Genomic DNA, 16494 nt, shown 5'->3' on the forward strand with positions numbered 1-16494 from the left:
ATATTTGAATTAAAATAAAATATTATATTAACTTATGAATTAAAAATAAAACTGTTATAAATGCTGATTGTCAAACATTTCTATTAAATTTGGTAAAGGCTTCTCGAGTTCTTTCTCTAAATAATCAATAATGTTTTCTCTGACTCCTACTACAGTAATGGGTGTCGTAATTTCGCAAATTCGACTGTAACATTTTGCAATATTTGTCAAGCCTAAGCTTTCATCTAATCCTTTTTCGGGATTAGTTACTACTTCAATATTTGATACTGGTATACTCTTTACGTGCCTATTTTTCAATCTTATATATCTTCCCCATTTATTTTTTTCAAAAATTTGAGAGTCATTTTCATTCTGTTTATTATTTGGTTCCAAATTTACTTTAGCTTGATACTTTTTACTTTCATTCCTGAGATCTTCTTCCCATTTATATGGCGGTATATATTTTTTTTTTGGCTTTTCTTGGACTTTCTCAATATTATTACTAATATTTGGTTCTTTTTTATTTTGTTTTAGTTTCTGTCTAATTTCTCTATCATAGATTGGTCCTTGTTCACGATTCTCCCAGTCGTATTTGATTCGGCTTTTGGAATTGTTTTTCAACGTACTTGTGCTTTTTGTTGAATCCTTCATTTCATCATCAATTAATTCAGCACTATCAAATTTATCTGTAATTGGAATCAAATTTGAATAGACCTTACTAGAATCAAAATTAAAAACTATATTCATTGAATCGTTCCATACTTCTTTAAATATTCTGTTAATTACCTTTGTTCTCTCCTTTTGTATTCTTTCATTATCCAAATTGTTCTCAGCCTCCTCTCTACCAAAAAATACCATTTCTGATTTATTTGTACTCTCAATTTCTTTTACTTCCTCTTTACTTTCCTTCTTTATTTTTGAATAATATTCCTTAGGTACTCCCTTTTTTATAAATTTCTCAATATTTGGTTGAAATGTACATTCTTGGAGAGATTTAAAATATGATTCCACCTTTTCATCCTTGTCATTATTATCCAATAATAAATACTTCTTTATCATTTGCATACACTCATCATTCTTTGTAATGGAGTTAATTCCCAACTCATTTCTATACTTTTCAAAAAGTGTCTTACGTAAATTTGGTTGAAAAGTACACTCTGGATCAATTTCTGTTTTATATATTCCATCTCCTCCATTGTTACTTCTTTCGTTAATCAATTGCCTCCTTTTAAGGTATTCATTAATAGCTTTCTCCATTTGGGGTCCTACTTGACTTTTTGTTAATTTTATTAATTTATTTCTTTCCTTATTTTTTTTATCCAAATTATCATTCTTGTCTTCTCCTTTACAATCTTTTGGAATTCCTTTCTTATCAAATCTTATTGGTATTGGAAACTTTTTACCATTTGGTAGTTTTAAATAAGATTGCATACTTTCAAGAAATGAATCTCTTGTCACAAATAAATGCATTTCCTCATCAAAGTCTACCATAATAGGAGTAGTATTATACTTCATCTTAACTAAGTACTCTGTCTTTTCAATATTATCTGGAATTTCATCATCTTCCAACTTATATGAATGTTTTATTACATATGGAACAAAATACTGAATTGCCAATATTTGATGTTTTGTCATCTTTTTTTGATTCTCTATTGATGTTGGTTGAAAATTCATTAAATCATATACTTCAGATCCATTTGCAATTAAATCATACAATTCTAAAATTGATCTCTTTCTTAGATTCTCTGCAATTTGTCTGCTATTTTCATTAATCTCCGGTTGGAAACTGGGAGTGGATTTTTGTTCCATCTCATCATCTTTCAAATTATTATCTTCCATTTTGCTTAATTTATCTGGCTCTACTCCTCGCCTTCTTTCTACAGAACTTATATTTTAATATTCTTATTCTTACTAAAATAGCTATTTCTATTATACATACAGCTGAATTTGCATGCAAATTGGCGGTCTTTTTTTTTTTTTTTAAATTTATTATTAGAGAATTGAAGTATTTAATATTGTGGATTTAATTCCATTTTTTTGATTAAAATACAAGCAAAATTATTTAAAGATGAGAATAATGAAAATAGCCTACTAATTCATTTTTATTCTCTTTTATTATTGTTACTTTCAAAGTTTTATTTAAATTTACCACATATTCATCATTTTCCCTATTCCATTTTCACACTCTTTAGACATGTAACATAACACGTGCCCACACATGTCTATATATGATTAATTAAATTTTTCGATACCATCAATTTTACATTTTCGAAGTATTTTCTGCCTTAAATATACATATATTTTAATGGAATATTATCTTAATATAATTATTTATTAAAATAATTATCTCTATTAGCATACCTTCTTACTTAAAAAAAAAATTTCTTAATAAACCAAAAATCATAATTATTCTTTTCATTTCTGTCTTTTTTTATTTAATTATTTTATAAGGATTTTTAATAAAATAATTAAATATTTTTTTCCACATTAATTCATAATGTTGCATGCATTTAAAAATGCATGCAACTCCCCACACTTGACTATTGATTATTTTGGCGGGCACGCGATATAATAGGCAATAATAACAAATAAATAACAGAAAGAAAAAAAAACATCTAAGCTATGATTGAGAATTAGTTACTAGCCCTAAATTTTCTCTATAATAGATCTATTTATACCATTTAATGTAATTATTAAATAAAATTATTACTTGCAGGCTTCTCTTGCATTTATATAGATTCTAGTCTATTTTCCATTAGTAGTGACTCATTAAATCTGTATCTTATTCATTACATTTATACTATTTTAAGAAGTACAAATCCACAACAAATTCAGATTAGAACCAAAAAAAAATATAGGAAATATATGGGACCTCCTTTCTTCAGAATGGCCATATTAAAATGTGCCATCCAGAATAACATGCTGAACCCCAAACTTGAGATTAAAAAAAACACACACACAAAACTTAAACAAAAAGTTATTATACAAAACAATACAATACATTAATACAAATAAAAACTAATTTATTTAGTGGGGGAGGTTGCATAAATAACAATAATATAGTATAAATTTAAAACCATAATATATATTTAATATTTATTTACTTAAATGGGCGGGAACTCTAATTAATTTACATGATGGATATTCCTCTTATTTCAATGAAAATTGTTTAAGAATACGAATAATTAAATGAACTTTCTCTTTTAATATATGGGACTGAGAAATAATTAAAGAAGATGACATTTTCAATTATTCCTTTTCCAAAAATAATAAGCTTTATGCTCCAGTACCTTTATCCATTAGTAGGAACTGCAAATGTAACGTTTGATTTTGGTAAAAAAGATATCCCAGTTTTTGAGCTGACTAATCTCTTATTCTATTGGATTATTTGTGGGGTAATCTTTATGATTGAGAGCATTGTTGGAATAGTTACTAAAATACCATTCTATTACGATTTGAAAATTATGGTACTCCTGTGGCTCATCCTTCCTGTGTTCTCTGGATCTGGGTATATCTATTATATGTATATCCATGAATTGATTAACAATGGCTTAGAAAGTCACTTTTCTAAAGTTTCCCATAAATTAAAAGCTTTTAAATCTAGTTTGTTGGAATTCTCCAATAGTCCTAAGGCTAGAAAGTCTTACAAAAATAGAAAATACTTCAAAAGATGATACATCGGAAATCTTAAAGGCTTCTGTTAATTATAGATGAGGATACCCACCTGAGTTTAAGTTTTAGAGATGGGTCATTAAAATTTAGTACAAATTCTAACGATAAGTTTTTAAAGTCTTTCAACAGTTGAGTTATATACTCTTCTTGAGTTGATTCAAGTTCTGATCTAGGAGTAACTTCTGTTCCAGTTAGAACTGATCCAAATCTCAGAAAAATCTCAACTGTTGAATCCTCCATAAACTTTTGAATCTTTTCGTCCACTTGTCTATAGCTACATGTCTTTGAGCCAGTTTTGAATATATAAATTAAAGCTAAAACACACTTTTTCAAACCATTATTGCTTAATTCACCTGATTGATGTTCCCTATCATTCATCTCTGATTCTTTTGAATCTTCTGGTACTGGATCTTCAGAGACTGACTCTCGAGCCTTCATTCCCTCAAGAATCTCAAGAATAAGCTCAAATAAATCTAAAAATATCTGGTACCTACTCATATTTAAAGAAATATCCAAACATACTGGAGACTGGATACAAGTTAAAATACATGCCAAGCTAATAGATGCTAGACCAGGATTTATTATTCCTTCTCCTATGGCAACTGTTATCAAATTCTTAAGCTTTTGAAAGTTGAATCCCAAACAAATACCAGAATTCTCGTCTAAAAGTCCTCCCCAAATTGTCAAAATAATAGACAAAAGTCTAATTTCCGTCTTGATATTGGGATTATTAATTATGTTGAAGTTTTTTTCAATAGATGAACTATCATCATCATTGGAAATGAGCTGTTCAACCGAGCTCCTAAACAAGTCATAATTTAATATACCATTTGATATTTGGCTGACTTGGTCTGAAAAGTAGTGTTGACCAAAATCTATGGTTGTAATATTGAAATCACTTTCACTTGATTCTGTAAGATTATTCTTCTCGTCTTCATACCATTCCAAAATGGATGTTTTATAATTAGCGAAAAGACGCCTAATATGGCTCGGACTCTTGCTTCCCTGATCTACAATGGATATGAATAACAGGTCAAATAAGCTATCTTTTGTCCAAGTAAACTGGTCTTGTGGATGAGTGCTATTCATTCGTCTTTTTTTTGAACTTTTAAATGTATCTTTAAGAGAACTTTTATCTTGATCTTCATGATTATGGCTGATATCTTCGTCTTTTGACTCTTCTTTGTGGAATTGTCTTTCCTCATACCGTTTCGATACCTGCAGATCTTCATCAAGATCATCTTTATTTTCCTCCTGATCATTTAGTTTACCAAGCTTAGATTTAAGAAAATGCTTGATTTGGCTATTCTTTTCCGTAATTTCATCCTTTGTAGTGAATTTAAAGACCAAAATCTCCTTTAGATAGTTGAGTTCTTTAAGCTTGAGGAAATTTGTGGGCAAGATAACTTTGGATGATTCTTTTCTTAGAAATGGGAACTTGTTAATTCTGAGACTTAAATTTTCATTTGGAATAGATAAAAGCATTTGAGGGAGCATTATCCTAGACATTCCTGTTAGTATAGAATCCAAAAGACCGTTTAGAAACTGATCATGGATTTCAGTCTTGAATAGAAACTCGGTTTTATTGTTATTCCAGAAGGATTCTTTCAAAAAAGCACTTTGAAAAATGTCATTACTGGACAAAACACATATAATGTGTTTCTTAAGCCTAAATAACATTCCCATAGAAAAAGTTCTAATATGGGGGAATATCAGATGGTTAATCATCTCTCCAATCATAGGATTATTGGAATCTTCAATTGTACAATTTTGTTTTTGGGATTCATTTCCTGGTTCAAGTTCAGAATCAACCATTTCTCGAGATCTTGGAGAGTTCTCATTAATTAAATCCTTACAAGGCTGCATATTAAGTATAAATATGGGGGTCCAAATGGTAACAAAAAATGAGCTTTGAAGCTTAACCAAGTTAATTACAAGACTATTAATAAAACTGATATGACATACATAGAAAGGATTAAGTAAATAGTTCCAAATTGTAATGGATAAACATAAATCATAAGAAGAAGAAGTGACCGGTAACTTTAATAATTGTCTTGCCGTCTCATAAGGTGATTGTACAAAGATTTCGTTAATACTGTCCATAGTTCTAAGGAGTATAAATTCTCCGATCTCTAATGTGTTGATTGAAGGAAATCTGACTAATTGCTTTGATAAATATTCATTGATTTCTCCAAGTTCTAGATTACTTAAAGCTTCTTCAAAGTTAAAGTCTTTTGGAGGGGAAAGGATTTCAGAAAGATAGTCAGAAATAGAGGATGATCTATAGAATCTTAATATGGTCATAATTCTTGGAGATTGTTGTTCTCTCCAGCGAAGAAAACTATTCCAGTATTTGATGAAAGGATTCTCAAGAGATTGAATTTCTTTTAAATCTTTTCCAACAAGATTTAACAATACCTTTTGTGTCTCATTACAATATTCAACTATATATGTATCGTAGAACAATGTAACATCTTTAAGAATCTCATGATAAAGAGCTTGATTCTGGTTTTCTGATTCTGAATTCCTCATTTCTTCTCTAATTAAAGGTAAAGCATATGCAATTAAAGTAAATAGTATGAAAGAATGATGATCGGAAACAAGATACTTTTGGGAAGAATTAGATCTTGATTTTTTCAGAGACAAAGATGTATTGAGAATAACTCTATATATAGAGACAAGCTGGCTCAAGTCAATTATGTAGAAATTGGCCATTTCAGTGAAGAAATTTAAAATGAGTTGACAAGAGTAGTAGTTTGACTTACTGAGGTCAGAAGTAAACCTCTTAATTGAGAGCTCAAGAATCCTAGTAGTTAAGTTTGAGTGAGTTGATAATGGAGAGTCATTAGTTAAAGATGTTGAGAATAGAGCAGTAACTCCTGCAAAAATACCAGTTTTAAAAGGCTGTGTAGCAATAAACTCCACAAGAATACGAGTAATAGACTCATATACTAAGTCTGCCTCAACTTGAGACAACCCCTGAAATAAGCTGAGAAACTCTTTAACTATCTGGATCATTCTTTCTCCAACTCCCTCATAAGACTCAGTATTTTTGATTAATATACTTTTGATCTTGTCTTCAACAGAATTGCCGGATGAATTTCCTTTATAGGACTGCCTCCTTGCATATTGGTCCAGACCAGTTATCTCCTTTGATTCGTGTCTATTTTGTGCTTCAAACATCTTTGTGAACACGATTTTATTTTAACTTCCAATTCAGATGCCATTTGAAACATTTGGCGCCTTTCTTGAATTGGCAATTAATATTACTTATATAATTGAATTTTAGGCGGGAGCTTCGATCATAATAAAAGAGCATGTAAGGATAGTAACAGGAAATTATTGATTTTGTTAGGTTTTAAAGAATTTCAGAATGCTTATGTAGGCGGATAATCGGTATTTAGTTTTTTTTGAAAGTTAAAACTCAAAAGTCGATTATTTTAACATAAGAAATTATTGTTAAGCCTGTAAGTATTTTTTTTGGGAGAGATTATAAGACTAAAAGAGCGTCGTATAGATGAGATTAAAAGATATTATTTAGCTTGTAATGAGATAAATTAATTTACAGTATCTTGTTTATAATTTTCAAAAGCTTTATCTTTTAATATTCCGACTTTTTTAACTTTAATAAAAATATTGACTTTAAATCAAAAGGCGGGTATTCCAACCTGTACTAAATATATATTTAGATAGAGAAAAAATCAAGAAAAAAAAGTATTGAAAAAGAAAGTCAAATAAATAAAGAAATTAATGAGTTCCAAATGACTAAAATAACTAGAGAAGAACGGGAGAGAAGAGAGAAAGTGAATAGAGAAATTACAAGGCTTGCTCAACAGGAGAAATGGCTGGAATCATTTAGACCTAAGAGAGAAGAGAAAAACCGAGTAAAGGTTCAAATCAAGAAAAAAGCTATCAAGATAGTAAAAGAAAAGGTTTCAAAAAAGAAAAAGAAGCTAAATCCAAAACTCCTTCAGGAACTTAATAACGAGATTCAAAGAACAATGACTTTATATAAAAATAAGGCTAAATAAATTGACATTTGATAGATTAACAGCATAAATAGACATGTAAATAATTAATTAAAACTTTTAAACAAAACAATATATTTTGCCTATCTTTGAAATTTATCTGAATATTTTCTCTTTTTGTATTCCTTTTGGTAGTCTTGAACAAGAGCATTTGCCGATTCATTTCGTCTTGTCATTTCGTCAAATCTTTTATTTTTGTCAGAATCAATTTCTCTATCTTTCCATTTAGATCTCTTTAGAGTAATTGGTCTGCTTCCCACATATTTCCTATTCATTTCCTTCATTGCATTCAACATATCATTTGGGTTAGTGAATGAAACAAATCCATAGCCTCTACTCTTTCCTGTATGTTTATTTCTAATTACTTTACATTTTTCAAAAGAAGCATACTTTTTGAAGGCATTTGCTAATATCTCCTCAGTAACATCATTTCCTAAATCTCCACAAAATAGCCTGAAGTCATTTTCTGGCCATTCATCCAAAGTATTGTCCACCCAAACTTGGCCTGCTGCCTTTCTAAAACGCTTCTTTGAATGACTATCTAGTATTGATTTATCTTCCTTCTCTATATTCATTTCTTAGAATAATCAAACTAAACCAAAAACTCCATTATTCTACCATTTAATGCCTTTCTCCTTTTACTAAATTCTCTAACTTTTTATCTATATATTATTATTATTATTATTATTATTATTATTATTATTATTATTACTTTTCTGTTTTAACACGTAATAATTACGTTAATTTTTGGCGGGAACATATTAACATGTAAGTTTAATTAGAATAAACGCGAGTTAATATTGGGGATATTTACAAAGGTGAAACGAAATTTATTAAAAAAATGCAACAGGGAAATTACTGGGACTTTTGTAAGGACACAGAGTAAGTTTCTATTTGTAGAAATTCATGTTGTGAGTTGAAGTTCATTATCTACTTATAGGGGTAAATTTTTTATTGAAAGTGGTAAAAACCATTTGCTCTCTGCAGTATCTACAATACACGATTATGAGAGTCCCCAAACTGCTATAATTTGTCATGGTTTATTTTCAAGTAAAGAAAATCGTCTCTGTCAGACTATTGCAAAACATCTCAGTATTAATGTTGTTCGTTTTGATTTTCATGGTAATGGAGAGTCTCAAGGAGCAGACTCTTGGAGCTTTGGGGATTATCATGGGGAAGTTAATGATGACCTAAGAAAAGTGGTTGAATTTTTAAGAAATAAAGGTCTTGAAATAAAGGCTATTATTGGCCATTCTAGAGGTGGAGTTGAGACTTTAATGTATTCATGGATGTATGATGATGTTGACATTATTATTAGTATCTCAGCTAGATTTGACTTAGCTAATTCAATTATAACTAGATTTATATCGGATGAACAGTATGAAAAATTAAAGAATAATGAGCTTGAATCTGTTGAAATTATTCCAAGAGATAATATTCCAAGAAAGATTACTCTTGAATGTATAAATAAAAGAAATTTGGTGGATTATAATATGCTTAAAACAGTAAAGAACACAAAGTATTTCCTACTAATACATGGCACAAAAGATGATATTGTCCCAGTACAAGTAAGTTCTATTTAAGACTTAACTTAAACTAAGTAATTTGACATTATTTTTAGGATTCTAGTGAAATTGCAAGATTTATTCCTCCACAAATTCCTCATGAAATTGTTTTAATTGAAGATGGTTCTCACTCACTCACAGAGAATAGTGAAATTAGATCCCTAGTGAATCATCATATAAATCGAGTTATTAGTTCTCTATTAAATAAAAAGACTTAGAAAGTAGATTAAAAACATTAATAGTACTTTAAGCTGAAATATGATAATTAATATACTAATAATAAATTTTAATTTAGAGGCCATTTTTTAAGCCTGCCATATTATATGGCGTGCAATACGTATATCTAAGAATATGTCTATCACCCACAAAGTAAATTATGACAATAACTAAAAATTCTATTAATCATAAATTAGTATTAAAATAGATGAGTAGTGGGACTTATCATGTAATTAGTGAGGCCAAAAACATTTGAGATTCAGTTAGATTTCTGCAATGTATTGATTTTCAAATGAAATAAAAGGGTGATGACAATTATAAACGTTATAATTTAGTAATACAGGAAAACATGGGAAATGATGATATAAAATATATTTGTATCAGATTAATTTCAGGTCTAAAGTTTTTAGAATTTGATGATATAGAGACAGGAAAACCGTCCTTAAAGACTTCTCAAGGATTCAAAGGATGCAAACTTTTTTTGTCAAATATTGAAATAGTGAATGAGATTCTGGAAATTGAGGCCTCAGATAGAATCTATAGAAGTTCCTTTACAAATAATTATAAGGCATTATTTCCATATCCTAAAAAAAGATTTTATCGTGTGGATGTTTTAGAAGCTTCAATAGAAGGTTATACATCAATATGGGTGAATGGAGAAAGATTTGAATTCAATTCAAATGTGATTCAAACAGGTAAAGATCTTCATGAAAGTTGGATTTGTTTGGTAACATTGATTTTTCAGATGAAAGATCTAATAGAAGAAAGGATTAAGAAAGAAAAGGAATTAAAGATATTTGATTTTGAGAATGAGTTATGGAAGGCAAATGTAATTAATGTTCTAAAAAGATTTGATCAATCTTGGGTAGAATTTGAGAGGGAATATATTACAGAACTGATTGCCATAGAAAATATTGCTAGAAGATTTATAATAAATTTACATAAATATATGTTAGAAAATGAAATTCTAAGTAATAATAGCGTTGGCGCCAAAATGGGTGTGAATATTGATAATAATATTGATATTTTTGTACATGAAATGCACAAGAAGGAAGAATCTGAAAATAACGGTAGCGACGGGAGTAGATTAAAAAGTGAAATTAAGTGTAATAGTCTGGATCTAGTATTTTTTGAGCTAATAAAAAGCCTTTTTCGAGTTTTGAATCTAAATAATAAGCACAGCATTACAGAAAACATTAATTTATCAACATGGGAACAAATAGTGCAAATTAACGAATTGGCGGCAAGCTCCCCACATTCTAGTTTTTCTGTAGTTGGCGCCTTGGGCATGCATTGCGTGTCAGAAATGACAATATTGTTAGAAAAAGTCGCAGAAATATGCGAGATTCCAGAAAAGATAGACCCCCATATTTGTAATAATTTGAGCTTACAACAGCAAATTTTAAAGGTAGATGAGACATGGGGTATAGCAAAAAAACAATTTAATAAATTGGTATCAATGGAGAAAGAGGATGTTGATAAATTATCACTTGTACAGCTTGTAAAATTGCTTCAAAAAGTGTTTTCAATTCAGTTTCAAATTAGAAGAAGAATTAAGGGGTTAGAAATTGGAGAATTAATCACTGAAATAGGATCTGTGAATAATTTTGAAGAAATATGTTTATGGGAAAATATATTTGTTGAGAAATTAGAAGAATGTGATGTTATTGCATTATTGGCTCTTCCAAAGATTTGCTGTATTTTGTTTTTGGTAAATCCGGGAGTTTGTTCGGATATGATAAGTCAGTTTCTAAATAATGATACTACAATGGAATATCACTGGGTTCAACAAGAAACTGAAAATATTGAAGATAAGTTAATAAAAAGTCAAATTTTCAGATCTATTCAATTGAATAATGCTTTACCCAATAATAAAAAGATTGAGAGTAAAAATTGCTCAGTTAAAAATTCTTTTTTAAATATGGTAACTCTTTGGAATTCATTCACAGAAGCTGTTTTATGTTGTGAAGATTATATGAATTTCTCAACAAATTTACTAGCTTTAGAAACTAGTAAAAAAGCTTTCAATAAAGAAGAGATACTTTTTGTATATATTTTTTCACTATTAACAGGGACCTGTTTATGTGGAGAAAACCAAATAAATAATTGTAAAATCTGTAATAAAGAGACAAAGATCATTCAGGAAAATGAATTCATTAAAAAATCAGAAAAATTATTAAATTCTTTGTTAATTTCAATAGAGGAGGTGAGTATATTATTACAGAGAGTATCCGTTTCTGAATGGAATGAATTTATTCAAACTGCAGTAATTTGCATTACAAAATCACCAATTATATTGGAAGAAATAATTAATGTTGATACTGATCAAACAGAAATTGAAATTGAACAAAATAATTTCCTTCTTAAATTGGAAGATAATACTACTAGTACTCAAACTAGTAGTAGCAATTCAGCATATATAGTGAGTCAAGCTAAAAATACTGATTCTTCTTCTTTTGTCATTAATAACACAAAAATTCAAAGTTTTTTAAGCAACATTGGCTCAATTATATATGAAAATGTTAAGAGTTATGGAAAATTTACCACTACTAGCAGAAGTTCAGTAACTCCAAAGCCTTCTGAAAGCTCTACAATGATTATGTATAGTAATTCTAATTCTAATTTCGATAATGCAACACATATATTATAAGAAACTTAGTTTTTTAATCTGTCTATTTTTATTTTTCTAAATACTATACTTTGGTGTAAAACATTTTGATTAATCATTTATTTTTATTGCGATTTTTTGTTGTGTTGTTAAAAATAATCCAAATATACATATTACGTGTCAAATATTGAAATAAAGCTCTAAATAAAATTTAAAAAGAAAAAACAGAGTTAGTTCGAAATTATATTTAAAAGTTTAATACAATAATAAAAGTTGAAACATTTAAAAAATATTATGAAAAAAAAATGAGAAATTCTCTACTATTCCAAAACCTAAAGCTATCTGTTTCTAATTTATTGCATGTATTGTAATAAGTGGCCGCTAATCGTCCGGGATTTCCCGCCAATTGCTTTGGCTGCATGCATTTTTTATATATGCAAAATTGCATGCAACGCATGCAGATTTTACATTAAATTTATCAATATTCTTAGGAATGGGGTACTGAAAGAAATTATTTAAGCAAATTAATAAATAATTCAGGTAAAAGTTGAAAAACCAAAAAAAAAAAAAATAATTTTATTTGAAAGAAAACAAGAGGGACTTTAATGAAAGGTTAGAGGGATAGTCCATAAAACTCTCCATATAAGAGAAGGAGTAAATCAAGGCCAATTAAGTTTAAAGCGGTGCAGATAAATACGGGTCTGTGTGTAAGTGTGGGGATAAGGAGTCCGATGTCAAAGGCTTCACAGCTGGAGAAAGTGGAGCAACAAGAGGAAAATATCTCAGAACTCATTAATGGTAGGGAAACTGTCAAAGGAGTAAGGAAAGATGTGCTGGAATATATGCAAGGAAGCTGGGAAGATCAATCGCTGCAAACGCCTCAGTCTGCAATGTTTAAAGCAAACAAAGAAAATGAGTCGGATATAATGGACACATATTGTGAAAGTGGGCCTGAGACTCCTGAAGAATGTTTAGATAATTCTGAAGGGGGACTATCACCAATTAACTCAGCTGAGAGCGAGGGATTAAATGGAAGTATTGGAGATGTAAATCAATGCAAGATATGGGAGGAAGAAACTATCAAAAAGTTTGAAAAGTTGTTAAGAAATATACAGCTTTTTAGCAGAGCTATTACAGTCTACATAATATATCATATCACAGTTTTGAACCTTTACCCATCAATATATACTGTTAATAAGGAAATGAATACTGATGAGATTTTTGAATATTATTATGCTCAACATATCATTCCAAAAAGCCTTCCAACTAGTATTATGGATTCATGCTTTTTAGGTTGCATCATATTCATATTAACATATGTTGCCTCAAGAGCTCTGAGGGCAAATTTGAAGGAAATTAAAAGAAATAAGCTGAATAACTATCAGATTAAGAAAGCTAGAAGTACTTATGGAAAGAAGATGATGATATGTGGGGTAGCAGGAAGAGTGTTTGGTATTTCCTGTCTATTGATTATTTTAGTTGGTTTGACACAATACGTTGCTCATGAAAGTTTAAACACTAAAGGATTACTGGTTCCAGATATTTGGTTCTCATTAGCCAAAGATAAATACAAATATGATGATTATAAGGGATTTACAAGTTTGTTAGCCCATATAATATTATACTGGACAGGATTATCTGTTGACTTTTTTGGCTTCATTACTGCATTAAGAATGGTTTTTGCCTATGTTCACTTATTTGATGGAGTTATTCTTGGTATTTACTTATGTATGGTTGTAGGAATTGGTTTACCTTTAATGCAAGAAGGTCTTTTGGGACCAAAGAATTCATGCAATGCAAATGATCACCATTGGTATAAATTTGATACTCATGAGATCACATTCTTCAGGGATGAGTCAGGAAAGATTCGAACTGGAGATTTCAGAGGTCCAACAAGTACTAATTACCCACCTCTATTTTACAGTGAATACATTACAATGGATGATGGAGTTAAAATTGCTGTAGATGTATATTTACCTAGAATCAGATTTGGGTACAAAACCTTGCCAACTGTAGTAGATATTACAAGATATAATAGAAGAATGGATGTTCATTGGCCATTCACTTTATTCTCTCTCTGGGGAGAACCCAAATCTGTATCAATGAATATTTGGTCTTGGCAAATTACTCAAACTTTTATTCCTAACTTTTATGCTGTTGTTGTAGTTGATACCAGGGGAACAGGTGCAAGTACCGGGCATAGAATTGTGGATTTTTCAGAAAACGAGGTTGATGATTTTAGACAAATTATTGGATGGATAAAGAATCAGCCTTGGAGTAATGGAAAGGTAGGAGTAGGAGGAATCAGTTATGATGGAATGGCTGCAATCAAAACAGCTGCATTATCTGGAAATAATGAATCTGAAAGCAGCTCAGAAGGTTTTAGAAGTGATAACAATCTAGTTGATGCAGTTTTTGCTCTTTCATCGCCAATGAATGTAATTAAAGAGTTAATTGAGCCAGGGGGTTTGATTTGTAAACCTCTAGTGGAAGACTATTATAGTATAACATATTCGTTTGAACAATATGGATCTCCATTACTTCATTTCTTAAAAACGGTTGCATATTATCCTTTTAAATTGGTGGTAGCCTTCTTATTAGTAATAGGAAATGTTTCTCCTGTTCAAGGGTATTCAAGTATTAAGAAGCAAGCATTGGAAATGCATCAAAAGAATTGGGATATGTCAAAGACTATTAAGAAGTACAAGTACTTGGATGAACAGGTTGAGTTAGATGATGGAACTTTGATATACGCAGAAAGGCTTGGGAATACTGAAGATGTTGCAACAATTCTCGGAAATAAGGGAGTAAATGTCTATTTAACTTCAGGATATTGTGATTCTGCTAACTCTAGAGGAGTAATTCAATTCTATGATGCTTTAGTAGAGTCAGCATCTAAGGCATATGAGCAGTATTTACTAGAAGCTGGAAATATGGCATCTAAAGAAAAACCTATATATAAGTTGGTCCTTGGTCCTTGGACTCACTCCGGCAGAGCAAGTTGCTCTCCATTTGGAAAAAGTATTTCTTGTTTTGAGCCAGCCTTATATTACGACTTGGTTAGATTTATGGACTGTGCTTTGAAAGGAATTTGCTGGGAAAACCAAGATAAGAACATTCATTTCTTCCAAGTTGGAGAAGAAAAATGGTATACTACAGACAAATTCCCTCCTCCAGATACCAAGTATCTTCAGTTTTCTTTTGAAAAGCATGGAGAGAATGAAAAAAGTTCAATTCAAGAATTCTCATCAATATTAGGAACTAGATTTGTTCCACTTGTATTCCAATCAAAAAAGAAGGAAACAAGAACAAATTTAAATCAAAGTCAAAACAATCCTTCAGGATCTTCCTCAAGCTACATTCAACTCAAAGTTGGTGATAACTATTTCTCAGAATATAGATCCAGATGGATGATTGCAATGCATCCTTTTAGAGTTACAGTATCTTATAATGAGAAAGGAAAACAATTATGGCATGCTGGTGAAAGACTTCACCAAAAAAGAAAAAGTAGACAGCATATAAGATTTGCAACTGCACCATTTAAGGCAGATATACGACTTGTAGGGAGTGTTTGGTTACATTTCTCAGTTCAACTTCTTGATGGTTATGATGCTCCAATCTATGTATACTTGGAGGATATTTCTCCAGAAAACGAAATTATGTATATAACAGAAGGATTGGCACAAATTGGACACAGACATGTTAATATGACAAAAAGTGCTCTTGAGAACATACCACATGGATCAGCAAGGAAGGTTATTAGGCCTCTTACAAGGAGTTATTACCAGCCTTTAAGAAGAATTGGGGATGAATCTCCAATGCAAATCACTTTGGAACCAATTACTTGGACCTTCTTTAAAGATCACAGACTGGCCATCTCAATTACAGGTGCAGATACAAAGAACTTTAAACTACATCATATTTCTCAGAACATTAAAATAGCCAAAACCATTAATATTAAGCTGGACAACTCGTTTATGGTCAAACTTCCAGTTAATAGAGAGGACTACAATACTTGGATTGAGTTAAATCCTGAAGTTTAACAAAGTCCAACAAAGACTGACTCAATTAGGCGTAATTAATAATAATTTGGCTAAGATATAAGGGTATTAATATGTCCGTTAGGAGGTTAAATAATCGGGAAAAAGAAGCAATAAGAAAGAAACGACCAGAAATAAACAATAATCTCACCAAGAAACAGGCTAAATTGTCAAAGGAGAAATTCCTTCCCACATTTCAAGGTTTTTTCTCTTGGTGTCTTGAAGCAGCAAAATATGAATGTGGGAAGCCCGCCTAATTTTGTTATTAAATGCTTGAACATTAATACATTTTGAGTAATAACAAAAAATTGTGAGCTTTTCCTGTGAAAAAGACTCCGTACAGTTCTTGAAGGGGTTAGGCATTGGAAGGCTGCAAAAGGTTCTTA

The 16494-nt window shown here is 30.3% G+C and overlaps 7 protein-coding genes across 7 annotated transcripts; 4 read left to right on the plus strand and 3 right to left on the minus strand.

Moving 5' to 3' along the window:
• Positions 1-54: 54 nt before the first annotated feature.
• On the minus strand, positions 55-1818 carry cgd1_1040 (hypothetical protein; the record flags this gene model as incomplete). Its single annotated transcript, XM_627949.1, has 1 exon — positions 55-1818. The coding sequence occupies one exon, from the start codon at positions 1816-1818 to the stop codon at positions 55-57; it is 1764 nt and encodes a 587-aa protein (XP_627949.1).
• Positions 1819-3215: 1397 nt separating this feature from the next.
• On the plus strand, positions 3216-3653 carry cgd1_1050 (conserved hypothetical protein; the record flags this gene model as incomplete). The annotated part of the gene is made up of 1 exon (XM_627950.1): positions 3216-3653. The coding sequence occupies one exon, from the start codon at positions 3216-3218 to the stop codon at positions 3651-3653; it is 438 nt and encodes a 145-aa protein (XP_627950.1).
• A 13-nt stretch (positions 3654-3666) lies between these two features.
• On the minus strand, positions 3667-6834 carry cgd1_1060 (hypothetical protein; the record flags this gene model as incomplete). The annotated part of the gene is made up of 1 exon (XM_627951.1): positions 3667-6834. The coding sequence occupies one exon, from the start codon at positions 6832-6834 to the stop codon at positions 3667-3669; it is 3168 nt and encodes a 1055-aa protein (XP_627951.1).
• Positions 6835-7762: 928 nt separating this feature from the next.
• Positions 7763-8257, minus strand: cgd1_1070 (RRM domain protein; the record flags this gene model as incomplete). Its single annotated transcript, XM_627952.1, has 1 exon — positions 7763-8257. A coding segment is annotated over one exon (495 nt), but the record flags the coding sequence as incomplete, so codon positions are not given.
• Positions 8258-8599: 342 nt separating this feature from the next.
• On the plus strand, positions 8600-9262 carry cgd1_1080 (alpha beta hydrolase; the record flags this gene model as incomplete). The annotated part of the gene is made up of 1 exon (XM_627953.1): positions 8600-9262. A coding segment is annotated over one exon (663 nt), but the record flags the coding sequence as incomplete, so codon positions are not given.
• Positions 9263-9809: 547 nt separating this feature from the next.
• Positions 9810-12110, plus strand: cgd1_1090 (hypothetical protein; the record flags this gene model as incomplete). The annotated part of the gene is made up of 1 exon (XM_627954.1): positions 9810-12110. The coding sequence occupies one exon, from the start codon at positions 9810-9812 to the stop codon at positions 12108-12110; it is 2301 nt and encodes a 766-aa protein (XP_627954.1).
• Positions 12111-12799: 689 nt separating this feature from the next.
• cgd1_1100 (alpha beta hydrolase with 5 transmembrane domains) lies at positions 12800-16111 on the plus strand (the record flags this gene model as incomplete). The annotated part of the gene is made up of 1 exon (XM_627955.1): positions 12800-16111. One exon carries the CDS (start codon positions 12800-12802, stop codon positions 16109-16111), a length of 3312 nt encoding a protein of 1103 aa, XP_627955.1.
• Between the last annotated feature and the right edge of the window lie 383 nt (positions 16112-16494).

This window comes from Cryptosporidium parvum, chromosome 1 (genome assembly GCF_000165345.1).
Source record: "Cryptosporidium parvum Iowa II chromosome 1, whole genome shotgun sequence".
NCBI classification, from domain to species: domain Eukaryota; phylum Apicomplexa; class Conoidasida; order Eucoccidiorida; family Cryptosporidiidae; genus Cryptosporidium; species Cryptosporidium parvum.